This window comes from Pezoporus wallicus, unplaced genomic scaffold (genome assembly GCF_028554395.1).
Source record: "Pezoporus wallicus isolate ANWC-B61680 ecotype Strahan unplaced genomic scaffold, APGP_CSIRO_Pwel_v1 contig_3568, whole genome shotgun sequence".
NCBI classification, from domain to species: Eukaryota; Metazoa; Chordata; class Aves; order Psittaciformes; family Psittacidae; genus Pezoporus; species Pezoporus wallicus.
The window spans coordinates 2716101-2737630 of NW_026637826.1; the positions used below are offsets into that span (position 1 = coordinate 2716101).

At 46.8% G+C, this 21530-nt stretch overlaps 1 protein-coding gene and 1 long non-coding RNA gene across 3 annotated transcripts; one reads left to right on the top strand and one right to left on the bottom strand.

Annotated features, from left to right (window-relative positions):
• Nucleotides 1-5445: 5445 nt before the first annotated feature.
• LOC130598392 (uncharacterized) lies at nt 5446-7228 on the bottom strand. Its single transcript, XR_008971998.1, has 2 exons — nt 7085-7228; nt 5446-6009 (listed from the first exon to the last, which is right to left on the bottom strand). It is a non-coding gene; the product is annotated as an uncharacterized LOC130598392 (long non-coding RNA).
• A 1633-nt stretch (nt 7229-8861) lies between these two features.
• Nucleotides 8862-16126, top strand: ALAS1 (5'-aminolevulinate synthase 1). Of its 2 annotated transcripts, XM_057407790.1 has the most exons (11): nt 8862-9106; nt 9496-9615; nt 9822-10028; nt 11024-11179; nt 11261-11483; nt 11943-12127; nt 12713-12892; nt 13094-13258; nt 14330-14598; nt 15076-15238; nt 15836-16126. In XM_057407790.1, exons 1-11 carry the CDS (start codon nt 8917-8919, stop codon nt 15994-15996), a joined length of 2019 nt encoding a protein of 672 aa, XP_057263773.1. In that variant the 5' UTR covers nt 8862-8916; the 3' UTR covers nt 15997-16126. The 2 variants fall into 2 exon arrangements, with proteins under 2 accessions (XP_057263773.1, XP_057263774.1); XM_057407791.1 differs by lacking the exon at nt 9496-9615.
• The last annotated feature ends 5404 nt before the right edge of the window (nt 16127-21530 follow it).

Here is a 21530-nt window from a genome sequence, read left to right on the forward strand (position 1 = left end):
GAGAAACCAGGCAAAAGAGTGAATGACTTAACCTCAAATTTGTATTTTTGTCATTTCAGTCTTAATTCCTCAGCTGATTCCTTTCAACTTTTTTTGTTACACAGTGTTTGACTTCCATCTCTTTCTAGGACATTCCCTAGAATCAGCTTTTATCATCTTTGCCCTGGGCTGGGTCAAAGTGCATTTCCAGAAGCAAGCACATGCATCTTGCCCGATTAAGTGGAGGGATTCCTGAAAAGAAGACTCCAGGTTCTTTACGTTTCCTAGTGGTACGAGAGCAACACATTTTCTAACCATTGTCATCACCCCAAGAAAGCACCTGACAAGACTAGGTTTGCTCAGCACACCAAGTCAGAGACGACTTCCTCCTTTGAGCCCCCTCTAACCCCGCCAATCTCAGCTGGAATGTTGTTCAAAGCAGCTGCAGAGCCATCAGATCAAATAAACTACATGCAGAAAAGGCTGCCAGCAAGGTCACAGCACTCCAAGAAACCTCCCATCCCAGCTGCCTTGCCTGATCCTCACTAGTTCTCCTCCTGGTACCGCCTGTGCTGCTTGGCAGGCAGAGTGGCCCAGGAGCCTTGAAAGTAGAGCCCAGAGCTTTGCGTGACTTGGGCTGTTTGTACGACAGAGCAAACAGAGCAAACCCTTGCCAGGCTTTTGAAGAGTTCAGTGCAAAGGCAAACAGGGAATGGAAGCCTTGTACACTCCAATAACCTTAATATGTCACAAAGCGTCTCTGGGCTGCAGCTCCCAAGTTCAGATTTGGAGATACGATGTGCTAATTTCCTCCCTCAATGTTTCAGCACCAGCCTCTTCTTCCTTATTACTGACACTCTTACTTTAATACCTTATCACCACCCTCTAACTTTATCTATAATCTTTAAAGCATGGGCAGGAATAATACATCTTGCACCTCAAAGGTTAAGCAACAACAACTATTGCAAAATAGCACAGCAACCCCATGGGCAGAACACACCAAAAGGAAAGATGGGCAGAGGAAGTTACTCCTTGGACACCAAAGAGCTGTAGCTCATCCTTCCAGCTTTCTGCTGTGCCACACAGGCTGTGGTGTTACACAGACTCTCCTCCCACTCACAGGAGTGGGTTTGGCTCTGTGATGTTTCATACCCCCTGTTACCACACACTTTCTTGCGATTTTCATGCCTGGAACATCTCCGTTTGCAGTGTGAGGCATCCTTCCTCTCTCTACTGCTTGGCCACTTCCCTCTCAACCCTTTGGATTATTTCTGTCGAGGTAATTCTGACTGTACAACTATAGCAGCATAATATTAACTATAACAACTAATTCTTTAGCTATAGTTTCCCTGACTATTGATGGAAACAATAAAAGATGAAAACTGCTTTACACTTCCTTCTATTGCTTGTTTTCTCCAAGACAGTCCTTAAGACTGTCTCAAGAGCAGCAATATCAAATGCTATGGAATAGCTGGATACGAAGAAAAGCCACCCAGGTAAAAGAAGCGTTCTGTTGCCTCATTGGGTACTCGCTCATGGGATAACACCCACACAGGAACTCCCAGCTTAGGTCTAGTCAGGAAGGGGATTTTCCCCCACCTTCTTATGTCATCAGCAGGTTATTTCATTCTGAAATGCTTCTGCTTCTCCTTACTTCACTGAAATATCAATCCTTGCAGAGGAAATTGAAATACCGGATGCATAAGAGAATAAGCCTTTGCTGAAACAAACCAGAACAACCAGCTTTGCTTGTAGCGGTACTGTACCTATGACAGACATTTTAAGGTGACAGCCTTTTGAAATCCCATCATCTTCACCTGCCCAAAATAAATCAGAAACTATTAGGACTTCACAGGATGCCTTTATCCCTATTTCCTGTCTGAAAAGGAAATCTTACTTGCATTGCTACACTTGGAAAAAGAAAGGTAGCATATACATCTGCAGGGAATACTGATTCACCTGTCTAGTGAGGGAATGTCCATTTGACAAACAAAACTACATCAATTTATACAAAGGATTTAACTTACTGTGTCAAATTGAGTCTGCGGTGACTGGGGAGGAGTGAGAGCACTTGAATATGCTACTGCCTTGTACAGTGGCTGTATGGGCCCATGGACAGGTACACAAGTCAGAGAGATGATTTTTTTGTCATGGTTTAACCCAGTAGGCAGCTAATCCCCACAGAGCCACTCTGTCCCTCCACTCCAGTAGCACAGAAGAAGGAATCAGAAGGGTAAAGGTGAAAAAACTTGTGGCTTGAGATAAAGATGGTTTAGTCATTAAAAAAATAAAAACAAAAAAGGACACACCACACACAACAAAGAGAGGAAAAACAAGTGATGTAAAAGAAAACAACTGCTCACCACCACCTGACCAATGCCCAGACAGTCCCTGAGCATCAGCAGCCCCAGCCAACCTCCACCCCCCAGGTTCATTGCTGAGTTTAATGTCACCTGGTGGGGAACATACCTTTCATCACTCAGGGTTGTCCCCTCCCAACTTCTCCAGCACCCCCTACTTGCTGGCAGGGCAGTGTGAGAAACAGCAAAGCCCTTGACGCTATGCAAAGCACTGGTCAGCAATGACTAAAGCATCCCTGTGTTATCAACACTATTTTCATCCCAAATCCACAATAGCCCCATACAAGCGCCTCTGAAGAAAATTAACTCTACCTCAACAAAAACCAGAACATTTGTACAGCGTAAGAGGAAGAGAACAAGGTGTGCCCTTAATTTCTGCTTGACATAAAAGGCCTAACATTGACATAGCTCTAAAAGCCCATAGGAGCCCATAGGCTCCAGCACAGCATTTTTTCACTCCTGTGGAATTTCTTGTTTTCAAGGACTTTTACAATCCTGCCTCTGCTCTGACTTCTACATTCCTGCCAATGCCGTCATTAATGCAGCAGTAACTGCTCACTACAGCTACCTTGTGTAGCAAAGATGCTTTACTATACGCATGAGTATATATAGTATTGAGCGTCACTGTCTGGGCCTGGAACATTTACATTCAGATGAAGAAGAGACACCCACTTCTTTCTCTCCTCTGTCAGCTGTCTTTCCTATATAGAGAGGAGCAGGCTATCTATTTCATTCCTTTCTGGCAACTCCAGTTTACAGAGAGCTTTGACCAGAGCTATGCCCTTTCCCCACCCTCTCTCACCTGCATATAGGAAGTGCTCAGATTTACTTTTTCTAAGGTACTTCTGCTCTCTGCTGACTATGTAGAGTTTAAGCTCCAAAACTGGACATAGAAGATGGTGTCTTTATTTGAGTAGCTAATGAGGAGAAATGAAGGCTGACATATGCAAGCAAAATGCCAATCTGAAGCCCAGCAATAATCCCAACTAAAAATACACTGATTCTTTGTAAGAGGAGGAGGAGAACCGCGTGAGAGAGGAGCAAACAAGGGTGTGAACGCAAATCACTGCAAGTGCAGCAAAGCTCACAGTAGCTAGAAGGATCTGTGCATCATTTCCTGCCATGTGCTAAACAAAGCAAAACAAACTCGAGGATGCAAAATGAAAAAAAGACTACCATGCGACTTTCCACATCTGAAGCAACTGGAAGAATGTCAGGGAGATATTCTGGAATTAAGATAAACCACTGCTGGATGTGTTCATCAGATGGGCTGTAAGACCACAGCAGCCCCAGTGTGGGAGTGGTGCCTTTCAGCAGAAGGGCAGGGTACCTTGTATGAGGGTGGCAACAGCTTCTGCTGTCCCGACTAAGCGTGAGTCATTCCCCTGTAATGAGACTTTGCCAAGAGACCAAATTCCTCTGCATCAATGGGCAGCACCTGAGGCCTTGCAGATAGGCAAAAGTGTTCTGACCCAACACCCTTGTGGGGACCTACCAGCAGGTCTTGGATTTCAAAAGATATCCATTACACTGGGGAGAGAAACAGCTCAGTGGCTGTTTGTATGAGATGGGTAAGAAGCTTGCCTGGCCTGAGTCTGTGGCAGAGGGGAGCTGCTCGGCCACTCTGCAACAGGTCACATATGCCTCAGCATTCAGCAGCGATTCCAGCTTGGTCAACTGCGTCGATTAGAGGGTCCTACAAAGAACGAGATTTCCTGTTCTGTCATGTAAAGACAACACTGGGTCCAAATGAGGAAAATCTGCTGAAGAAATTCAGCATGGGAAGAATTCTCACTATGCAGCTATCACAACCCTTGAATTTTGCCTTAAAAGGTAAACTAAGTTCTCTCTAAGAAGACCGGAGGTGGAAGTTCTCAGATCTAAGCCTGGAATTTGAGTCTGGATTAAATCCAGATGTCAGGATCACATCCACTCCCTTGGAAAATTCAGATCTCAATATAGACGATGGCTTGTGCCTGGGGAGGGAGAACTCTTTTTCTGGCTCGCCCTCAACATTGACTGTGTGGGGGAAAATATGTGCAGTTCTGAATTCAGAAGTGGGGAAAAGGGACTAAACATTGCTAATGGTAGAGATATATACAGTAATTTTTGACTCTTGCTTTTCTCCTGAAGAAAATGCTGTCTTAAAAGCATACAATTCATTAAAACTCCATGAAAGGAGCTAACTGCTGATGGCATGAGGCTAGATAAAGGCTACAAACCTGTGAATCAAGTTCTGTTTTAAGGAATACTGGGCAAAACATGCTTGAGAGAAGGGGGATAAGAGGAAAAGGAAGCACTGAAGGTAACTTACACCTGAGCCCATATGGTGAACTGGTAAAATGGAAAGAGAACATCTTCACCAGCAACCCTTCGCAGGCATCTGCAGAAATCAATGTGACCCTGTCACAGGGGCATTTTTTTCCCTCCATTTCAATTTCTATATGGCACTTTCTATGGCTTCTCATCCACCTCCCACATGGCTGGAAGGTAACCTTTATTTTCCCCCTCTTGCAACTTACTTAGCAAAGACTTGGACAAATCATCAGAACGGAATGGGCTTTAGAAAACTAAAATCATCAGAGGCTCCCAGGGTAGTTGACTCTTGCCTTCCCTTACCACTGCAACACACAGGCCTTTCAGCCAGCTAAAGCTTCCTCTGCTGAATCTAACTGGCACACAGCATCTAAGGTACCAGTCTCCAAAGACTCTTCCAAAACACAGTGACATCCAAGCTAAATTTGGGTGAGCCAGCTGAGTTTTCACACCAGTGCTATCCCCTCAGCTTATATCTTCTTTACTACATGCTACTCTGCCTTTAACATATTCCTAGGCAGTCATTGCTTCTCCCTTGCCCACTGTAGCTGCCATCTCTCTCCAGACAAGGCAAGCTTGCTCGCTCTCAGGACAGGCTCTCTCTTCCCCCTTGGACTGCTAATGTGCTGTCCCTTGGCGTAGTCTGAAGTCCTCCTTCTGCAGTGTGGCAAACGACATTTGCATGGCACTTCATGCTACTTTCTCCTGAGCCCTGCTGGATGATGGTAATATATTGCCACAATTAACATCCTTAAATACCATTTAATTAACCCACTGAAGCCCTCATAAATTTTAATTAATGGCAGCTTTATTAGTATTTACTTCATCTTCAGCATGTAAACTCTGGCAGTATCTCCAAAGGGAGGAAAATGGCAGGGCAGACAAGACACCCTTTTTCCCAACTTTTCCTCCACTCTTTTGGTCCCAGAGCTCAGAGCTATCTCAGTGCACTCACAAGGACATGTTCCTCCAGCAGAATTCCAAGATGAGGGTCAAGTTAATGTCACTCCCTTGCTCTTTAGCTCTGCGCAATTCCTGTCATGTACAAGGTTAAATAAATTCACCCAAATCAAACTCTGAAGAAGCATTACTGCAGTGTCCAATTGATAGCACAGATTGTAGAGAAGTCTGACAGGAAAAGTTGAGAGTTGTGCTCCACTTGGAGATCTCCTTATCGTAGCCAAGGTTGCTGTGTCTCAGCTGCCAACCTTGAATGACGTTTGTGTAGAAAGCACATGCTCCTCAGGCTTCAGACTCCACATGCACTTCTAAATACAAAACCAGAAGTTTCTGAATTCCAGCACCAGAGCAGACTAATGTACCTCATCCCTCAGCCTTGCAATGTGGTGAAAAGCTAATGTTGTCAGGATAAAGAAGGATTATCAGATTTTTGTGGGATGGAACCTGCTGTGGCAGATGTTGATGCAGATAAGCTCTGCAGCCTCTTGCAGTGCAAATAATGCTGGCAGAGTACAACAGCTTTGGTGCCTCTTGCCACAAAACACGTATTCCCTCTGTCCCTCTCCAGTTAAGTACCATGGTCAATTAATAGCAGAAGAATAGGAGAAGGAAAAAATACTATCAACATACTATAAATCAAACATATGGGACTTACGTTGTTAAAACTGAGATTAAATCAGCACTGGAGTGATCCCTTAGGTTCAAACACATTAACTCTGCTCTAAGGACACTTGTCAGGTATCTACATGGTAGAATGTCACTGTGTTTCCTCATTTTTTAAAGTAACTGATGTGATACAAAGCTTCAGGGTAGGGAGTCAAATGCTGACGTCAGGGGGAGAGGGACAGCAGTAACCTGAAACATCACGTATTTTTTAACTTCAAGTGCTAATTATTATGTAAGTATGTAAATACTTAAGGCATGTAACACTAACTGAAAGCCAGTGGTAAATCCAGCACTTTTCAGGAGCAAACTGAACCAGTAATTTGAAGCACTGCCCTGGTGTTATCAAAAGACCAAGACTCTTCCTGTCCTAACTGTTCGACAGGCTCAGGGTAAATACCACAGCCTTAGTTTAATCATTTATCTACAGAAAAACTGAAACTTAGTGGAAGGTGTCCCTGCCCGTGACAGGGGGTTGGAACTAGATGACCCTTATGATACCTTCCAACCCAAACCAGTCTGTGATTCTATATGTAGTTTAATGACACCCGCAGATGAAAGGCTGTTTCTTAATGGTGACTTCAGCATTGTACCGCTGGAATGAGCTGAATTGTTTAAGATCTAAGCATCAAGACTTCTTAAACAGTGCTGTCTTAAATTCCTAGTAAGCAGGAAGCAAACAGTGTTTAAAAAACCATCCAGCCCTACTAAACCCCAGATCCCACAACCTGCCTTGTAAAGCTCTGTCTACTTTTTCAGGGCCCCATGAGGAGTACATGGGGGCAGAACTCTGTCCCATTTCCTACCTCAGAGCTTAGTAACGCTCTGGAGTTGACCGCGAGTCTGCCATTAGGCCCTGGTTTAAGACTGCCTTCCTCTTGAGCTACTCAGATCACGACGTTTACATAAGGCAAACAGCATCCTCAAAGTGAGTGATAAAGGAGGGTCAGGCAAACTTCTTGCTAGTGTCCCCACTCACTCTCCTAGTAAGCACCTTCTAGTAACTACATATTGTGACTACGTGCAAGACACGAGTCGAGTAAGAGTGAGCTTTAAAATTGCTCTCTTCAAAACTCTGTACCTGTTACAAAAACCACTCTTGCCTCAAAGTGCCCAAGCTGGCTCTCGGCTGGCTGAGGGATGTGAGGCTGAGAGGCAGTACTCTGCCAAATCCTGTCTGCTGCGAAATTGTTTCACAAGCTGAGGAAGAAAACGCACTGTCATTTTTCTTCTCCTTTCTTGCAGTTAGTATACACTTACAGGAATTAGTACTCCTGCATCTTGGACAGCCAGGTTCATAAAGAGCTCCTTTTATCATAACCCACCTACAAATATTCCTTTACACAAATTAACTTCAATGTCCACTGTAAGCCAGAGGATGCAGGATACAATTTTACTTGCTGCTGGTATTCACACAGGAGTCTTGTTTATCTTCAAAACTCAGGCAATGGCACCACGCTTCAGAAGTGCAGTGGTGAAAGTCTGAGCATCACCAACAGAGAAACTGCTAAGTTCATACCAGCTGGAGGCGAAGTTCAGGACGCCACCACCCCCAGTGAGACTAGCTGCTGCTTTCTGAGCCCCTGTGCACTCTCCAGGGAGTCAGAGGTGCATGTTTAGGAGGAAAATACACGAGATGTGTTTGAGCAGCACCGGGTTTCCCAACGCAGCTGACTCAGAGCTTTGTTCTTTTCCTATGGACACACCAGAGCCCCCAAAAACTACTGGGGGTAAGGGACTCCAGTACTTCTGGGAAACAAGCACTGCATTGCCTGAGGCAAAGGGGAAACCCAGAGCAGGAAAACTACCGCCTCTTCTTCCCATGTGGGCTATGCCCCCCCTTGTGGGATATCGCCTCGCACCCTGGGCCGGCTGCCCCTCTATGCACAGCAGCTACTCCAAGCCCTCCGTGCCTTCACAACACCTCTATCTCCTCAAATCTTCCTGGAAGCCACCCACAGCCCCTCCAGCTCCTCCCGGCACCCCAGGAGACGCCCAGAGCCCCTCCGTCTCCTCACAGCACCCCAAGGGACGCCCAGAGCCCCTCCGTCTCCTCGCGGCACCCCAGGAGATGCCCAGAGCCCCTCTCTCTGCTCGCGGCACCCCAAGAGACGCCCAGAGCCCCTTCGTCCCCTCGCGGCACCCCAAGAGACGCCCAGAGCCCCTCTCTCTGCTCGCGGCACCCCAAGGGACGCCCAGAGCCCTTCTCTCTGCTCACGGCACCTCAAGAGACGCCCAGAGCCCCTCTCTCTGCTCACGGCACCTCAAGAGACGCCCAGAGCCCCTCCGTCCCCTCGCGGCACCCCAAGGGACGCCCAGAGCCCCTCTCTCTGCTCACGGCACCTCAAGAGACGCCCAGAGCCCCTCCGTCTCCTCATAACATCACCTTCCCCCTACAAGCCCCCCAAGCCGCCTCCCGAACCACCCCCAACCCGCCGTCCCTCACGGTGCGTCACGCGCCTGCGCTGTGCGGCGCCGGGACTGCGGCAGTGCGCATGCGCCGCGCCGGCCGGGGCTATATAAGCGGCGGCGGAGTGAGCCGTGCCGCGGAGCGCTGCCCGGGCTCGGCGTGTCTTGTACCGGTACAGGCCAGCGGCGGCGCTGACGTCACGTCCGGTGTTCCCCTCCAGCCGCGGCGATGGAGGCGGTGGTGCGGCGCTGCCCGTTCCTGGCCCGCGTCTCTCAGGCCTTCTTGCAGAAGGCCGGGCCCTCCCTGCTCCTGTACGCACAGCACTGCCCCCGCATGATGGAGGCGGCCCCCCGCGCCCTGGCCACGTCCGCCGCCCGCGGGCAGCAGGCGGAGGAGGAGACCCCCGCAGCCCGCCGGGGTGAGTATGGCCCCAGGAGGTAGGAGAGCAGCGCCGGGAGCCGGGCCGCTCCTCAGGGAGGGCAGCGGGTCACTGGGCAGGTCACGGTAGCTGTAGCAGGGAGCTCCCCAGGGGACGCAGTAGTCACCTTTAAGGCAAAATAAATATAGACACTGTCGTAGAAGGAAGCTTCTGGAATGAGCAGCTTCGGGATAAGAGTTAGTTAATCCTTTAAATGACTGTGATAATTAAGCATGGACATAGTATAAACCAAAGAGTGGCCCGTCAGTATGCCCTGTGATGAGTTGTGCTTAGGGATCTGTGATCCTGGATCACCGAGCTGAGGTTTCTCATGCTCGAGGAGCTCTTTATCCCACCCGATAACATTCCTTGTGGGATTCTTACTCTAGCGCTCGGAAGAAACAGAGGCTTGCAGCAGAGGAAGGACTGGTGGCTGAAAATGGCTGAATTCCTCAAAAGAAGGTCTTCCTTTGGGGAAGGAAGGAGAGAGGATTTTTCCCCCTCAAAGGGTACAGTGCTACATCTAGCATCTTAACTCAGGTGCCCACAGGTGTTCCTGGGATTTTGTGCTTGTATAAATAAAATTACTTGCTTGGTTAAGTAGTTCTGAATGGCTTGTGCCAAGTTAATTACAAAGGTAATTGGTAAAAAAAGCTTAAGTCAGTGTAATAAAGTGATGATGCTAAAGTGCCTTCTCTTTTCCACCCCACCTCAGAGGCCAAAAATGCCAAAGAGGTGGCCCAGCAGAACACAGATGGAGCCCAGCCACCCACTGGCCACCCCGCTACTGGTGCTAGCCAAGGCTCTGCTACAAAATGCCCATTCCTGGCAGCTCAGATGAATCATAAGAACAGTAATGTTTTCTGCAAAGCCAGCCTAGAGCTCCAAGAGGATGTGCAGGACATGCAGATGGACAGGAAAGGTATGTATTCTGTGCACTGAAGCATTGGTTCCTTGAGAGCTTTTGGTGCCTGACTTTACTCTGGAGTGTGCCAAGTCTGACAGTCACCGCTTAAATTATGCAGGTGGGATTATGGGAGACAGCAGTGGAAAGCTGTTGGAAAATGTAGGTGTTAATGTCATACCTGCAACATTGTGCAGTGTTTCCCTGGGTGGTTTTGATGTGGAAGTACCATATGCTGCATTTTGACATACTGGCTCTAAATGTGTGAATCTGTTACTCTTGCACCCAAAGTTTGTAGCTTTGAGATTTACAATCTTGGGTTACAGCCTAATAGAAACAGAAGCAGTCACCCAAAGCAGATACTTAAAACTGAAGAGAGCTTTACCAGGGTGCTGGTACAGACAAAGGTAGTGTATGCAGAGACAGAAGAAACTGGGTCAAGGTACTAGGCAAGCACCAGCACAAATCCAAGCTGGAAAGCAAGTAAATGGGTTGGGGTGTTTTGTTTATGGAACTAAAGGGTGTTGGCTGGCTTGCTGTCCTTCGAAGGAACTTCTCACCTGTATCTGTAAAACCTTGCCATCTGTCTCAGGAAGCTTATTTTACTTTTCTATTTGTTTTCTGTTACATAGTTTAAAAAAATCTGTGCTAACTGAATACTAGGAACAAAAAGGAAGCAGCTGATTAGAACTGTGCCTTTGGTTAGTTGTATACCAACTCTTGCACATAAATGCTGTAGCTGTATAAAGTGGTTTTCTGAGTCATGATGAACCAAGCATGTTGGTTCAATACAAGGAAATCGCATCTTATGTTGTCATCATTGATCAGCAAAGCTTTCCTTTTACCTTGTACAATGCAAAATTGTAAGCAAATAAAATAGTTGATCCAAACAGGGGCATGTGGATTCAGGCACATGCTTCCTAAAGAAATTAAGAGTTAGTTAAAATGTTTGCTGAACTCCCTTCACTTTGTTTCAAGCTCATTAAGCTCACCAGAACTTATTATGTCTGTAGGTACAGAATTTGCCAAAATACCAACTGCTTCCACAGTGAGGAACACTGAGGCTGAAGGAGAAGAGCAGAGTGGCTTGCTCAAGAAGTTTAAGGATATTGTCCTGAAGCAAAGACCAGAAAGTGTGTCTCATCTGCTTCAGGATAACTTGCCAAAATGTAAGATTGTCTAGCAAAACCCCCACAGGCCTGGTCTCCTGTGATTATTTCCTGTGTGCTTAAGTCTCTGTCTTATTTCAGCCATATCCACCTTCCAGTATGATCAGTTCTTTGAGAAAAAGATAGATGAAAAGAAGAAGGATCACACCTACCGAGTGTTCAAAACAGTGAACCGAAAGGCACAGATCTTTCCCATGGCAGATGACTACACCGATTCTCTCATCACCAAGAAAGAGGTGTCTGTCTGGTGCAGCAATGATTACCTGGGGATGAGTCGTCACCCTCGTGTGTGTGGAGCAGTTATGTGAGTAGTGCCATGCTCGAAGAGGCAGTTTCAAGCTCTGTTGCCCTGCAGAATTGATTTCTGTACTGTGCTACATAAGCTACTTCTGATATTTTTCTTGGTATAAAATTCATCTTGCCCTCTTCTCTTGAGCTGGGGTATGTAACAGTAACTAGCTCCAAGGCTGCAGTGTACCTGTCAGTCACTAACCCTGCTCCTTGGATTTTCCTTAGAAGCTCCTAAATGTTACCAGATAAATTGGGTGGTATATTGCAGCTGTGTATCAATCAGTGGTAACTGACTGCTTAGCTTATTGGATTATTGAGTTGTGCAGGTTGCTCAAAGAAGCCCAGCAGCTGCTTTCTGCAATCAGTTCCTTTTTAGAGCAATAACTTGTTACTAGAATGTTTTCAGCAACTGTCCTCGATTCATTTTCATGTCGCACAGTAACACTAATGCCTTTCTTTGGACCCTCTGCAGGGATACACTGAAACAACATGGTGCTGGAGCAGGAGGCACAAGAAATATTTCAGGAACAAGTAAATTTCATGTTGATTTGGAAAAAGAACTAGCTGATCTTCATGGAAAAGATGCAGCGCTGTTGTTCTCATCATGCTTTGTAGCCAATGACTCCACTCTCTTCACTCTAGCTAAAATGCTGCCAGGTGAGATCTCAAACTGCACCCATTATTTACCACAAAACACAACCTTACCCTAAGCACTTGGGAGTTTATTTTGGAAGAGGCTGCTCAAAGTGAGGAGTTGTCCTACTTGATGAGCCAAGTATAGGCGTTTCAATGCTATATTCAAGTTGTTCAACTTTGGCAAAGCGTAGCAGCAGCCTATTGAGAGTGAGAGCTAGGAACTGCAGGAGGAATTAGACAAAAAGCACAGTCTTCTGCTCTTACATTTAAATTTCACCTGAAAGTGAGGCACCAGGAATTTGGTGTCCTCACACCTGTGGGTGTGAGCCTCTCTCTAACTTCAGAAGTTAGAGTTAGGTAAAAATATTAAGAACTTGGAAAAACCCTTCTGTAGTTAGTTAAGATCAAGTTTGTGTTAGTTGAAATACCTAAAATAAGCCTTAAATAATATTGCTGCTTCATCATCTTTAACTTGCTCTCTTTACCAGGAGCATTACTTTCTAGAACATGCTACTGTTGCTGCCTGAACACTCCCCATACATAAAGCAATGCTGGTAATCAGATAATGCTTTCTATAGTTAAAGTGTAACTGGGCTGTTTCCTCAGGCTGTGAGATCTATTCTGATGCTGGAAACCATGCCTCCATGATCCAGGGGATCCGAAACAGCAGGGTGCCAAAACACATATTTCGCCATAATGATGTCAACCATCTTCGAGAGCTACTGAAGAAATCTGATCCATCTACCCCCAAAATTGTTGCATTTGAAACTGTTCACTCAATGGATGGTAAGTTGACGTGAAACCTTTCTTTCCCCTTCACTGCAGTTAGTACTCAAATCATCTGTATTCTGTGTCTAAAAGTATACGGTGCTTTAAGGGTTTTCATAAAGCAGTTCTCTGAAATGCCTTGTGTTTGGGAGGACTTCTGGTATTTATTCAAGCTGAGTACAGGGAATGCTAAACTGCATTCACTGCTTTGGCTCCTAGGTGCAGTCTGTCCTCTGGAAGAGCTGTGTGATGTGGCCCATGAGCATGGGGCAATCACTTTTGTGGATGAAGTGCATGCTGTGGGGCTGTACGGATCTCGAGGTGGTGGTATAGGAGACAGGGATGGAATCATGCACAAGATGGACATCATCTCTGGAACGCTCGGTATGGCACTTTTACAGAAGCTAAGGCAGCAAAGCTTCTGGGCAGCTGAATTAAGTGGATTAACTCAAAATCAGCCTGTTCAAATGAACTTGCTAAGGGCTGTTGGGGGCTAGAATCTTTCAAGCCCAAAGGATTTAAATGTGCCCCACAGTTTGAAAAGCTTGTGTTAAGCTACTTACACTGCCTTACAGATCAGTTGAGGTAGCATTGTCTCTTTTTACTGAAATTAAGCTAGCAAAAAATCCTCTGGTGACGTATTACACAACTCGAGAATAAATTCAGGTGAGAATGCTAGTAGGGTACTATATATTTAGTAGTTCTTTTATATGAAATGGAGTGCTCCTAATCTAGAAACCTGAGATGGGGAGTTAGTAAAGAGATTTGGCAGGAACTGAAGTGACAGCCATTATCTGAGTAGGATGCAGGCTTAGGAGTAAGCTTACTGCTGCAAATAGGGAAGTTGTTGAAACAACTTTCAAAACACAAAATTTCCTAGGAAACTTCAGGGCTTTAAAACCTACAGTCTTAGCTTACAGCCCAAAAGAAGTGGAAGCACTGACCAGATAGCCTGGTTGTATCTGTGGCTCAGTTTTGGTATCTAACCATTTGGAAGAGGGGGCTGGTGTTGACTGCACAATCACAATAACAACCTTGAGTGCTCCTTAGGAGCATAGGCTATTTCTAGTGTTCTTGGAGCAGATTATTTTAAATCTGAGAGACTTAGTGTTGATCACTTAGGATCACTATTGAAGTCTGTGCTTGATGATTTGGCTTATAAGGTCTTCCCCAAAATCAAAACTTGGATATGAGAGAGCCTTGAACTCTCCTTGGTGTGTAATAACTACATTACTGTGTAGTAACTAATCCCTGTGATCAGGATTGGCTTAAAACCAAAGCTGTAACATGTGCTAAGTAAATACAAGATTAGGAGAGGGGGCTAGAATTGTGGCCTATCATGACTACATTAAGTACATAGTCAACATAACTCTTTAAGTGAAATGCTATAATACTTGAAGCTATTCTAATGGGTGGAAGGAATAAGCTTGGTTACCCTCTTTTTTATCCCCTCAGGCAAAGCATTTGGCTGTGTAGGAGGCTACATCTCCAGTACAAGTTCTCTGATAGACACTGTGCGTTCATATGCTGCTGGCTTTATCTTCACTACGTCCCTGCCACCCATGCTCTTATCTGGTGCCCTAGAATCTGTCCGAACTCTAAAGAGTGCAGAAGGACAAGTTCTGAGGCGCCAGCACCAACGCAATGTGAAGCTTATGAGACAGATGCTGATGGATGCAGGGCTTCCAGTGGTGCACTGCCCTAGCCACATCATTCCAGTGAGGGTGAGTACTGTGGATACTGTTGGCACAGGACTCTGATGCTTGTTTTCCTGCCCATGATCAAATTTTCAGATACTATCCTCACAAATTTGAAACCTGTCCTAGTATTCAGCAGTGATGTGCTAGGAGTCTCTCTTAAGTTGACCCTCTGCCTGCTATAAATGTTGTGAAACAGAGTGATAAAGCGTATGAAACCCACCATCTGACAGTATACAGAAAGCAAAGAAACAGGTAACAAGCTAGTAAAAAGAAGACTTGGGTATAAACAGCAGCCTACCTAGGCTGCAGTGATGTGCTTGTGCCCAGAGGGCTCCACACATAGCACAAGCTTTTAGCCCTTCTTTCTGACATACATGCTGTTTATAGTGGCACAGGGGAGATTGGTCCTGTTTGATTCTTGTGGCTAGCTAACTTGAGCTGATAGTTGTGCCACCTTGCACATTTTTGGTTGATCTTCTTATCAAAAATCTCAAACTTCAGGTTGCAGATGCTGCTAAAAATACAGAGATCTGTGACAAGCTGATGAGCCAGCACAGCATCTATGTCCAAGCAATCAACTACCCGACAGTTCCCCGTGGAGAAGAGCTACTGCGTATTGCCCCTACGCCTCACCACACCCCTCAGATGATGAGTTATTTTCTTGGTGAGTGGATTCATGCATTACTGCAATGAAAATACTGGGCTGTCTATGCAGTCTTAGTATTAAAGATGAGACTAGGAAGCACTTAAGCTTTAGGTGTCACTAGCTGCACAATGTCTTCCTACTGCTGTGGCATACACGTGCGTACTTCTGCACTTAGCCTTCTTTGAGCATGATGTGTGAAGGGCAGCACATTGAAACCTGGAATGTGTAAGGCCAGTGCATGCCTATACCCAGTTGGTTCTGTCACAGCTGCTTCTGCCAGGGCTCTGCACATGCATTGTCCAAACCAACCTTTATTTGTTATGTGGGGTCCAAAGAAAACTGCTGTTCTTTGCCCAACTGTTAACCTTGTCTTAAACATGGATCTGTCCAGGGAGAGTAGCTACTTGATCCGGTCAGAAGTGGTATGAGAACAGCTTGAGACTTAGTTGCAGACCAGTCACCTCATTCAAGCAGTAAATTATGTCACACTGAGTTCCTGTTATTCCTTCTCACTTGCTGGGAAAATAAGTACACTGACACCTCACTTTTGCTGCTTTGCTATAACAGTGAACTGTCTTAAGCCTTGATCTTAATGAACATTTCTGTTCTTAACAGAAAAGTTGCTGGCTACATGGAAGGATGTTGGGCTGGAGCTGAAGCCACATTCGTCAGCTGAATGCAACTTCTGTAGAAGACCCCTACATTTTGAAGTGATGAGTGAACGGGAAAGATCCTACTTCAGTGGCATGAGCAAACTATTATCTGTCAGTGCATGAAAGTAGTGGTGTTAGTTGTACTTTTGTCTAGTTCTAGTACCCAGTCAGTAGCATATTTTTTATTTGCTTAAGAAGTATTTTAATCATAGTTGAAGCACTAAGCTCTGAAAATAAATTTCTAGAGCCATTATGCCCAGTTGTGGTTTTGTTTCCTTCTTCTGTAAGAGGGTTAAGTGGGTGGAAGGGCATCTGATAAAATAAAGTGGTCTTCAGCTTAATGCCCTTCAGCTGAGCTACTGCCTTTTCAATGACAGTATGCCAGAAGAACAGCAGTAATGTTCCTGGTATACTACAAGGCATGGGTTTACTTATTAAGAAAGAAAAATAGGTATTTATGGCTCCTTATGAGCTTTTACCCAAAAGCTTTTGAAAACATGCACGTGTAGTATTACATGCACATTAAAACTTCAGCAAGGGTATGCTGCTTAAGAAATGCTGTATAAGTTCACATACATATTTAAGAGATGGGAACTGGTTCCACTAGATGCATTCCCCCTTTGGTGTTCAGTATGGTGTTCACTATTAGGAGGAAAAAAGGGCTAACGTAATTTAATAAGTGGCATTTTGTGGCTCCTTGACAGTTTGAAAACTGAAGGGTGGTACAGTGGCTGGGACAGGAAGGCAGGGCTACCACTACAGGTGGTAGATGGACATTTCCTCTGACTCCCTGTGTCTCTTTTCTGCATGTTCTGCTCTCCAGTGCCCTCAGAGCGAAACTTCAGTGCAAAAACTGAATATCAGTAAGCAATCTTAGTAATTCAGGTCTCTGACAGAAGTCATTTTAAGAGAATATCAGTACTGCTGATAGTCTGAAACCTTAGGTGTCTTGCCTCATTACTGTGCTACTTAATGCTTTCAAGAATAGCAAGGGCTTGCTTTGAGCAAGGGGAGGCAATTTTGTAGACTCATAGATCAGCATTGGCATGAAGTCTAGAGCAAAGCCCTAAACTGCTTCCTTCATGTACAAGGATGTCCAGTAACTTCTGGAAGTCCCTTAGCAGCTACTTTTGCTTTCTGGATGTAACAAGCCAGCCTCCTGGTACTGCCAGTTGCTGTCACACCCATGGGTATGCTATGAAGCTCCCATTAGGGATCCATTATAGTATCACAAATAGCCACATATTACAGAGATAGAAACCCAAGTTAAAGCAAAATCAACTGGAAGTCACCAGTCATTTAAGCACAGACTGAAGCACACTGCTACTCCAAGAATACTTCTTAGAAAGGTATTTGACTTTGCAAGCAGTCAAACTACTCTTTAAAAGCCCTGTGCCAGCCAGGCATGTGGTTGCTGCCCAGCACATGCAGGGGCTCTGTAGGAGGGAGGAAGCAACCCACCATCACTCTTAATGTCTAATAAGAATCAGTCATTAGGATTAGTATGTTAATTTAGCTCTACTGCTAACATGGCAGTTTATGAACTGGTGTACCCAAACCCACCACCAGGTTATCATCATGTGAGTAGCTGCATTGCTGAGGAGGTGGATTAGTTTTTGCATGCTGGAACATTACTCTGGTCTTACTGAGAGGCAAGTTCAGTGCTACTCAAGGAAAAGCACAATGCCACACCTTGACTTCCTTGCCTTGCCACAGACAGTTTGTGGCCTAAGATTAAATTAAGATGCATCTCCATTACAGAGCTTTTCTCATTATACATTATATTATTATTTCTCATTATTTAGATGACATTACTACATGAATTTGTGATAATCAAGTAAAAAGCCACAGATCCTACAACAATCTCTTGTAGAACAGTGCCCCTAACTCCGTAATGCACCTTCAATGCCACTTCAAACTGCGGGCATAAGCAGTCAAGGGTGGGGGGACAGCACAGGATATGTTGGCTCCAACATATAGCCATAATCTGACAGCACAAGGTTACTTGCATTTCTAGTTTCTTCCCCGAAAGCAGAATTGGCCCAGTGCATTTTACATACCAGTTAATAAGCCAAAGTTTTCCTATTAGCCTTTACAGCAGCTACTCTAAATTCCATACTGCAGAGAAGAAATAAGACACAAAAGGGGTACCAGCTACCAGAAGCAAACATGATTCCAGATTAGCCTCAGGAGGGGGCCAAATCCCAAGATTCAAAGCTAGCAGCCTTTGAAATGACAGGAGCACAGCTAACCTCAGCACGAGACAATCAGTACCTCCGCACCCATTAATGTCAAATGCGTCAAGTTACCTTAAGCTCCAGCGCTGGCAAGCAAGGGTGTGAAAGCAGAGCCAGTGGGCAGCAAGAGACCGGGAGTCCATCGCTTAACTGCAAAAGAAAGACAAATCCAATGAAAGGATATTTTTCCCCCATGAAAAGGACAAAGGATGAAAACCAAACACACATTGTCTCCCAGCGAACAAAACCTGAACGGCGGGTTGCATAACCACCATAGTTATGTAAGCTTTAGCTTGGTTCCTGGAAAAATCATACAGGATGTAATCAGTAAAAGATGCTTAAAGTCCGAGACAAACGGCCCGTGGCAGTGGCAGAGTAAGCAAGAACGCAGCTGTAAAGCCACTGCTAATATTTGTCTGGGGAAAAATAATTCATCTAGTTGAACCCTGCCTAGCCCTAAACACATACTCCTCTGTCTTCCTCAACCTGTTGATGCCAGGGAGACACCCTGGGCATAGCGGAGCAGAGAAAAGATCTCAAGTGCAGACAGGTCATGGGAGGAAGCCTCAGGAGAGTGCTCTTCCATCACAGCCAGACTGGGTGCCAGGCAAGGCAGGCTGTGGTGCCTTCTGTCTCTTGCTCCCTCCTCCACCCCTGTCTGTGCCACAGCCTCACCAGGCAGAGATTCCTGTCTTGCAGAGCTACTAACGTTCATGAAGCTTTTGCAGGCCTTGGTTTTCTGCCCAGGCAACAGCTTCTACCGCCAGCAGGACTTTGCTGCAGACAGATGAGGATGCTGTTGCACACTCCCTCTGCCCCATGCTGCATGAGGTGTTCAGCCGCCTCATCCAGCCCCAGCTATCCCCTGCCTACACACACTGCTGCAGGGAAACAAATCCTCTGAAAACCATTCTGAGCACCTCCTCTTGCTGCTGTTGCTTTCAGCCATTAAGTCCTTACTGTTTCCTAGCCAGGAATAGCAGTAATAGCAATAATCACAGTAATAGGAGCATTATTGATACCACCAGATTAATGGTTCTAGCATCCCTGGTGCCTTGTACCCGTTTACATCTCACGCTGCCCTGCTTGGTCTCTGGGCACAGAGAGGACCATACACCACATCCCTGCCCACCACACCACAGCTCCCTGATACCTGCAGATCAGGGGAGATGCTCCAGCCTGGTAATGGGCATTTTACAGCACGTGCTGGTGGCTCACAGCATTAGTAAGTACAGGGTGTGTTCAGCCCCCAAAAGACTTTTTCTCTCCTGCTCCCATGCTTTACTGAAAAGCCCACGCTGAAGCTTTTTTCTCCCTGTGGGACTCGCTGCCCCACATAGGCTCCAGATACACGCACACAGTAGGTCTCACTCTGAACACAAGCAGCACAACCAAATAACCACATCATAGGTCTAAATCTGCTTTTCTTTTATTCAAATGGGCCACTTAGCCACACACTGGTCTAGGATTATACCTTGAACTGACACTTTTAGATGATGTTTAGTATTAGCTAAGCTTTAAATCATTGGGAATAGCTGCCCATATCGCTGCCTGTAGGGATAGGCAGAAACAAGGTGTTAATGCAGGGAAACATCCAAGGGAGCAGAGATTTTAAGCCGTGCCCTTCTTCCATGGCTTTCATAGGGAGCAGAAGGTGGGAAGCAAGCCCCATGGTTTGGGGTTTTTCCCTGACCCCCATCAGAGCCTGGATGAGCTGATACTCCCCAGGGAGGTGCCAGGCTTTAAGGGATGAGGAAAATCCACCATCCCCGAGAGCATCCCTTCTTCCTTCTCCAGGAGGAGGAGGACTCTGGCCTGAATCTCCATCCCAGCAAGGGGTTGCAAAGGGATGCTGCAGCCACAGAACAGGAGCCATCCCCTTGCCTGCCTGGTTTGGCCACCTCAGCACACAAAAGAGCCAGCTTCTTGGCAGCCATGGGGTAAGGCATGCAGGGGGGAGGGACAGGGAGCAATGCCCACAACTGGTGCTCCCCGGGGAACAGCAGCAGGGAGCTCCTTGCAAAGAGGGTTGTAAGCAGGTCCTCCTGCCCTGCTGCCAGTGACTGGGATGGGGAAATGCCCGTGGGGACTCACTGCAAACCTGCTGTAGCTCGGGCAGAGAGCACCTAGGCTGCAGCTCATGCTGGCATAAGGCACTGAAGCCTACTGCAAGGGTAGCCCCTGGCCCAGAGCTGCTAGCCCCACATAGCCAGGCTTCGTTATTTAGGACAATCTGTGCCGCAGCCTGACCCCAAACCCTCATCAGGTCATGCTCCCACCCACAGCCCAAGCTTGTACAGTCCCGGGGGAAGCTGGTCCTGGATAAACTTACCCCTTGAGAAAACAACCTCTCCTTCCTTACTGCTGCACCCTCCTCCCTGGAGCCATCATCCCTCAGGGGGGGCTTCAGGCAGGATGCGGAGCTTTTGAGTGCGAGGGCTCATCTCCCTTTCCCACAGGCACCTGTGGTTCCATAGCCCAGATGCCAGGTGGCTCTTCCAGTTCACACGGTCAGCTTACAACCAGGTGTAACTCGTTTGCAGCTCCTCTGCTTCAGCTCCAAGAGGAGCAGAAGCCAAAGGACTTATCTCCTCTGAGATTCTGTACTTTTTGAACCGGGGATCCCATGGGGAAAAACATCCTGGCTCCATCCTTTTCCCTGTGACTTGTTTGCCATAAAGCCCATGAACCCTCCTTTGCAAGTCCTAAAGACCTGAGTGCTTGGGCTGGCTCTGGGGGTGCTCAGCTCCATCCACCTGCAGCTGCCTCCTCATTCTGAAGCTGGCTGTGCCCTGCTGCTCCCTCCGGCTGGGCAAACCCTGCTATGGGGTGGCCTTGTCTCATGGCACACGTGCTCCATGGGGTCGCCAGTGGCTGCCAACCAAACGCAGGCTTCCCAGGCATCACCTCAAACCCCAGAGCTTTTGGTCCATAGCAGGGGAGGCTTTTTAAACTCACACCTTAAAGACAGGGGGCAGTGCTCGTGTGACCCCTCGTGTGCCTGCTGGGTGGTGGGACACAGGGGCAGGAGGCAGCAGCCAGGTTTGTGAGCGCCTTAACTGCGCCTGGGAATTGCTCAGTGTTGGCTTTGTAACCCCCTTCCAAGGGGACCCCAGCACACACACACTGCTCCGTGCTCTGCCTGCGCGTTCAGCGCCCTCCTGCCCCACTCTGTTCTGTTCCACTGATGTTCAGCCTAAATTAACAGAGGGTGAGCTGTGAATCTAAATCCTGACCAGGCTCACGAAAGGAACAGCTGGACAGCGTGTCCCTGCTAGGCTGTGCCGCGGGGGGGGCAGCAGTCTGGGACAGCATGGGATAGGACAGTATGGGAGGGGATGGGACGGGACGGGATGGGATGGGAGTGGGTGGGGCGGGCACCCAGCCGGAGGTCCCTCGGGCTGCTCTGCCCAGCTCCCC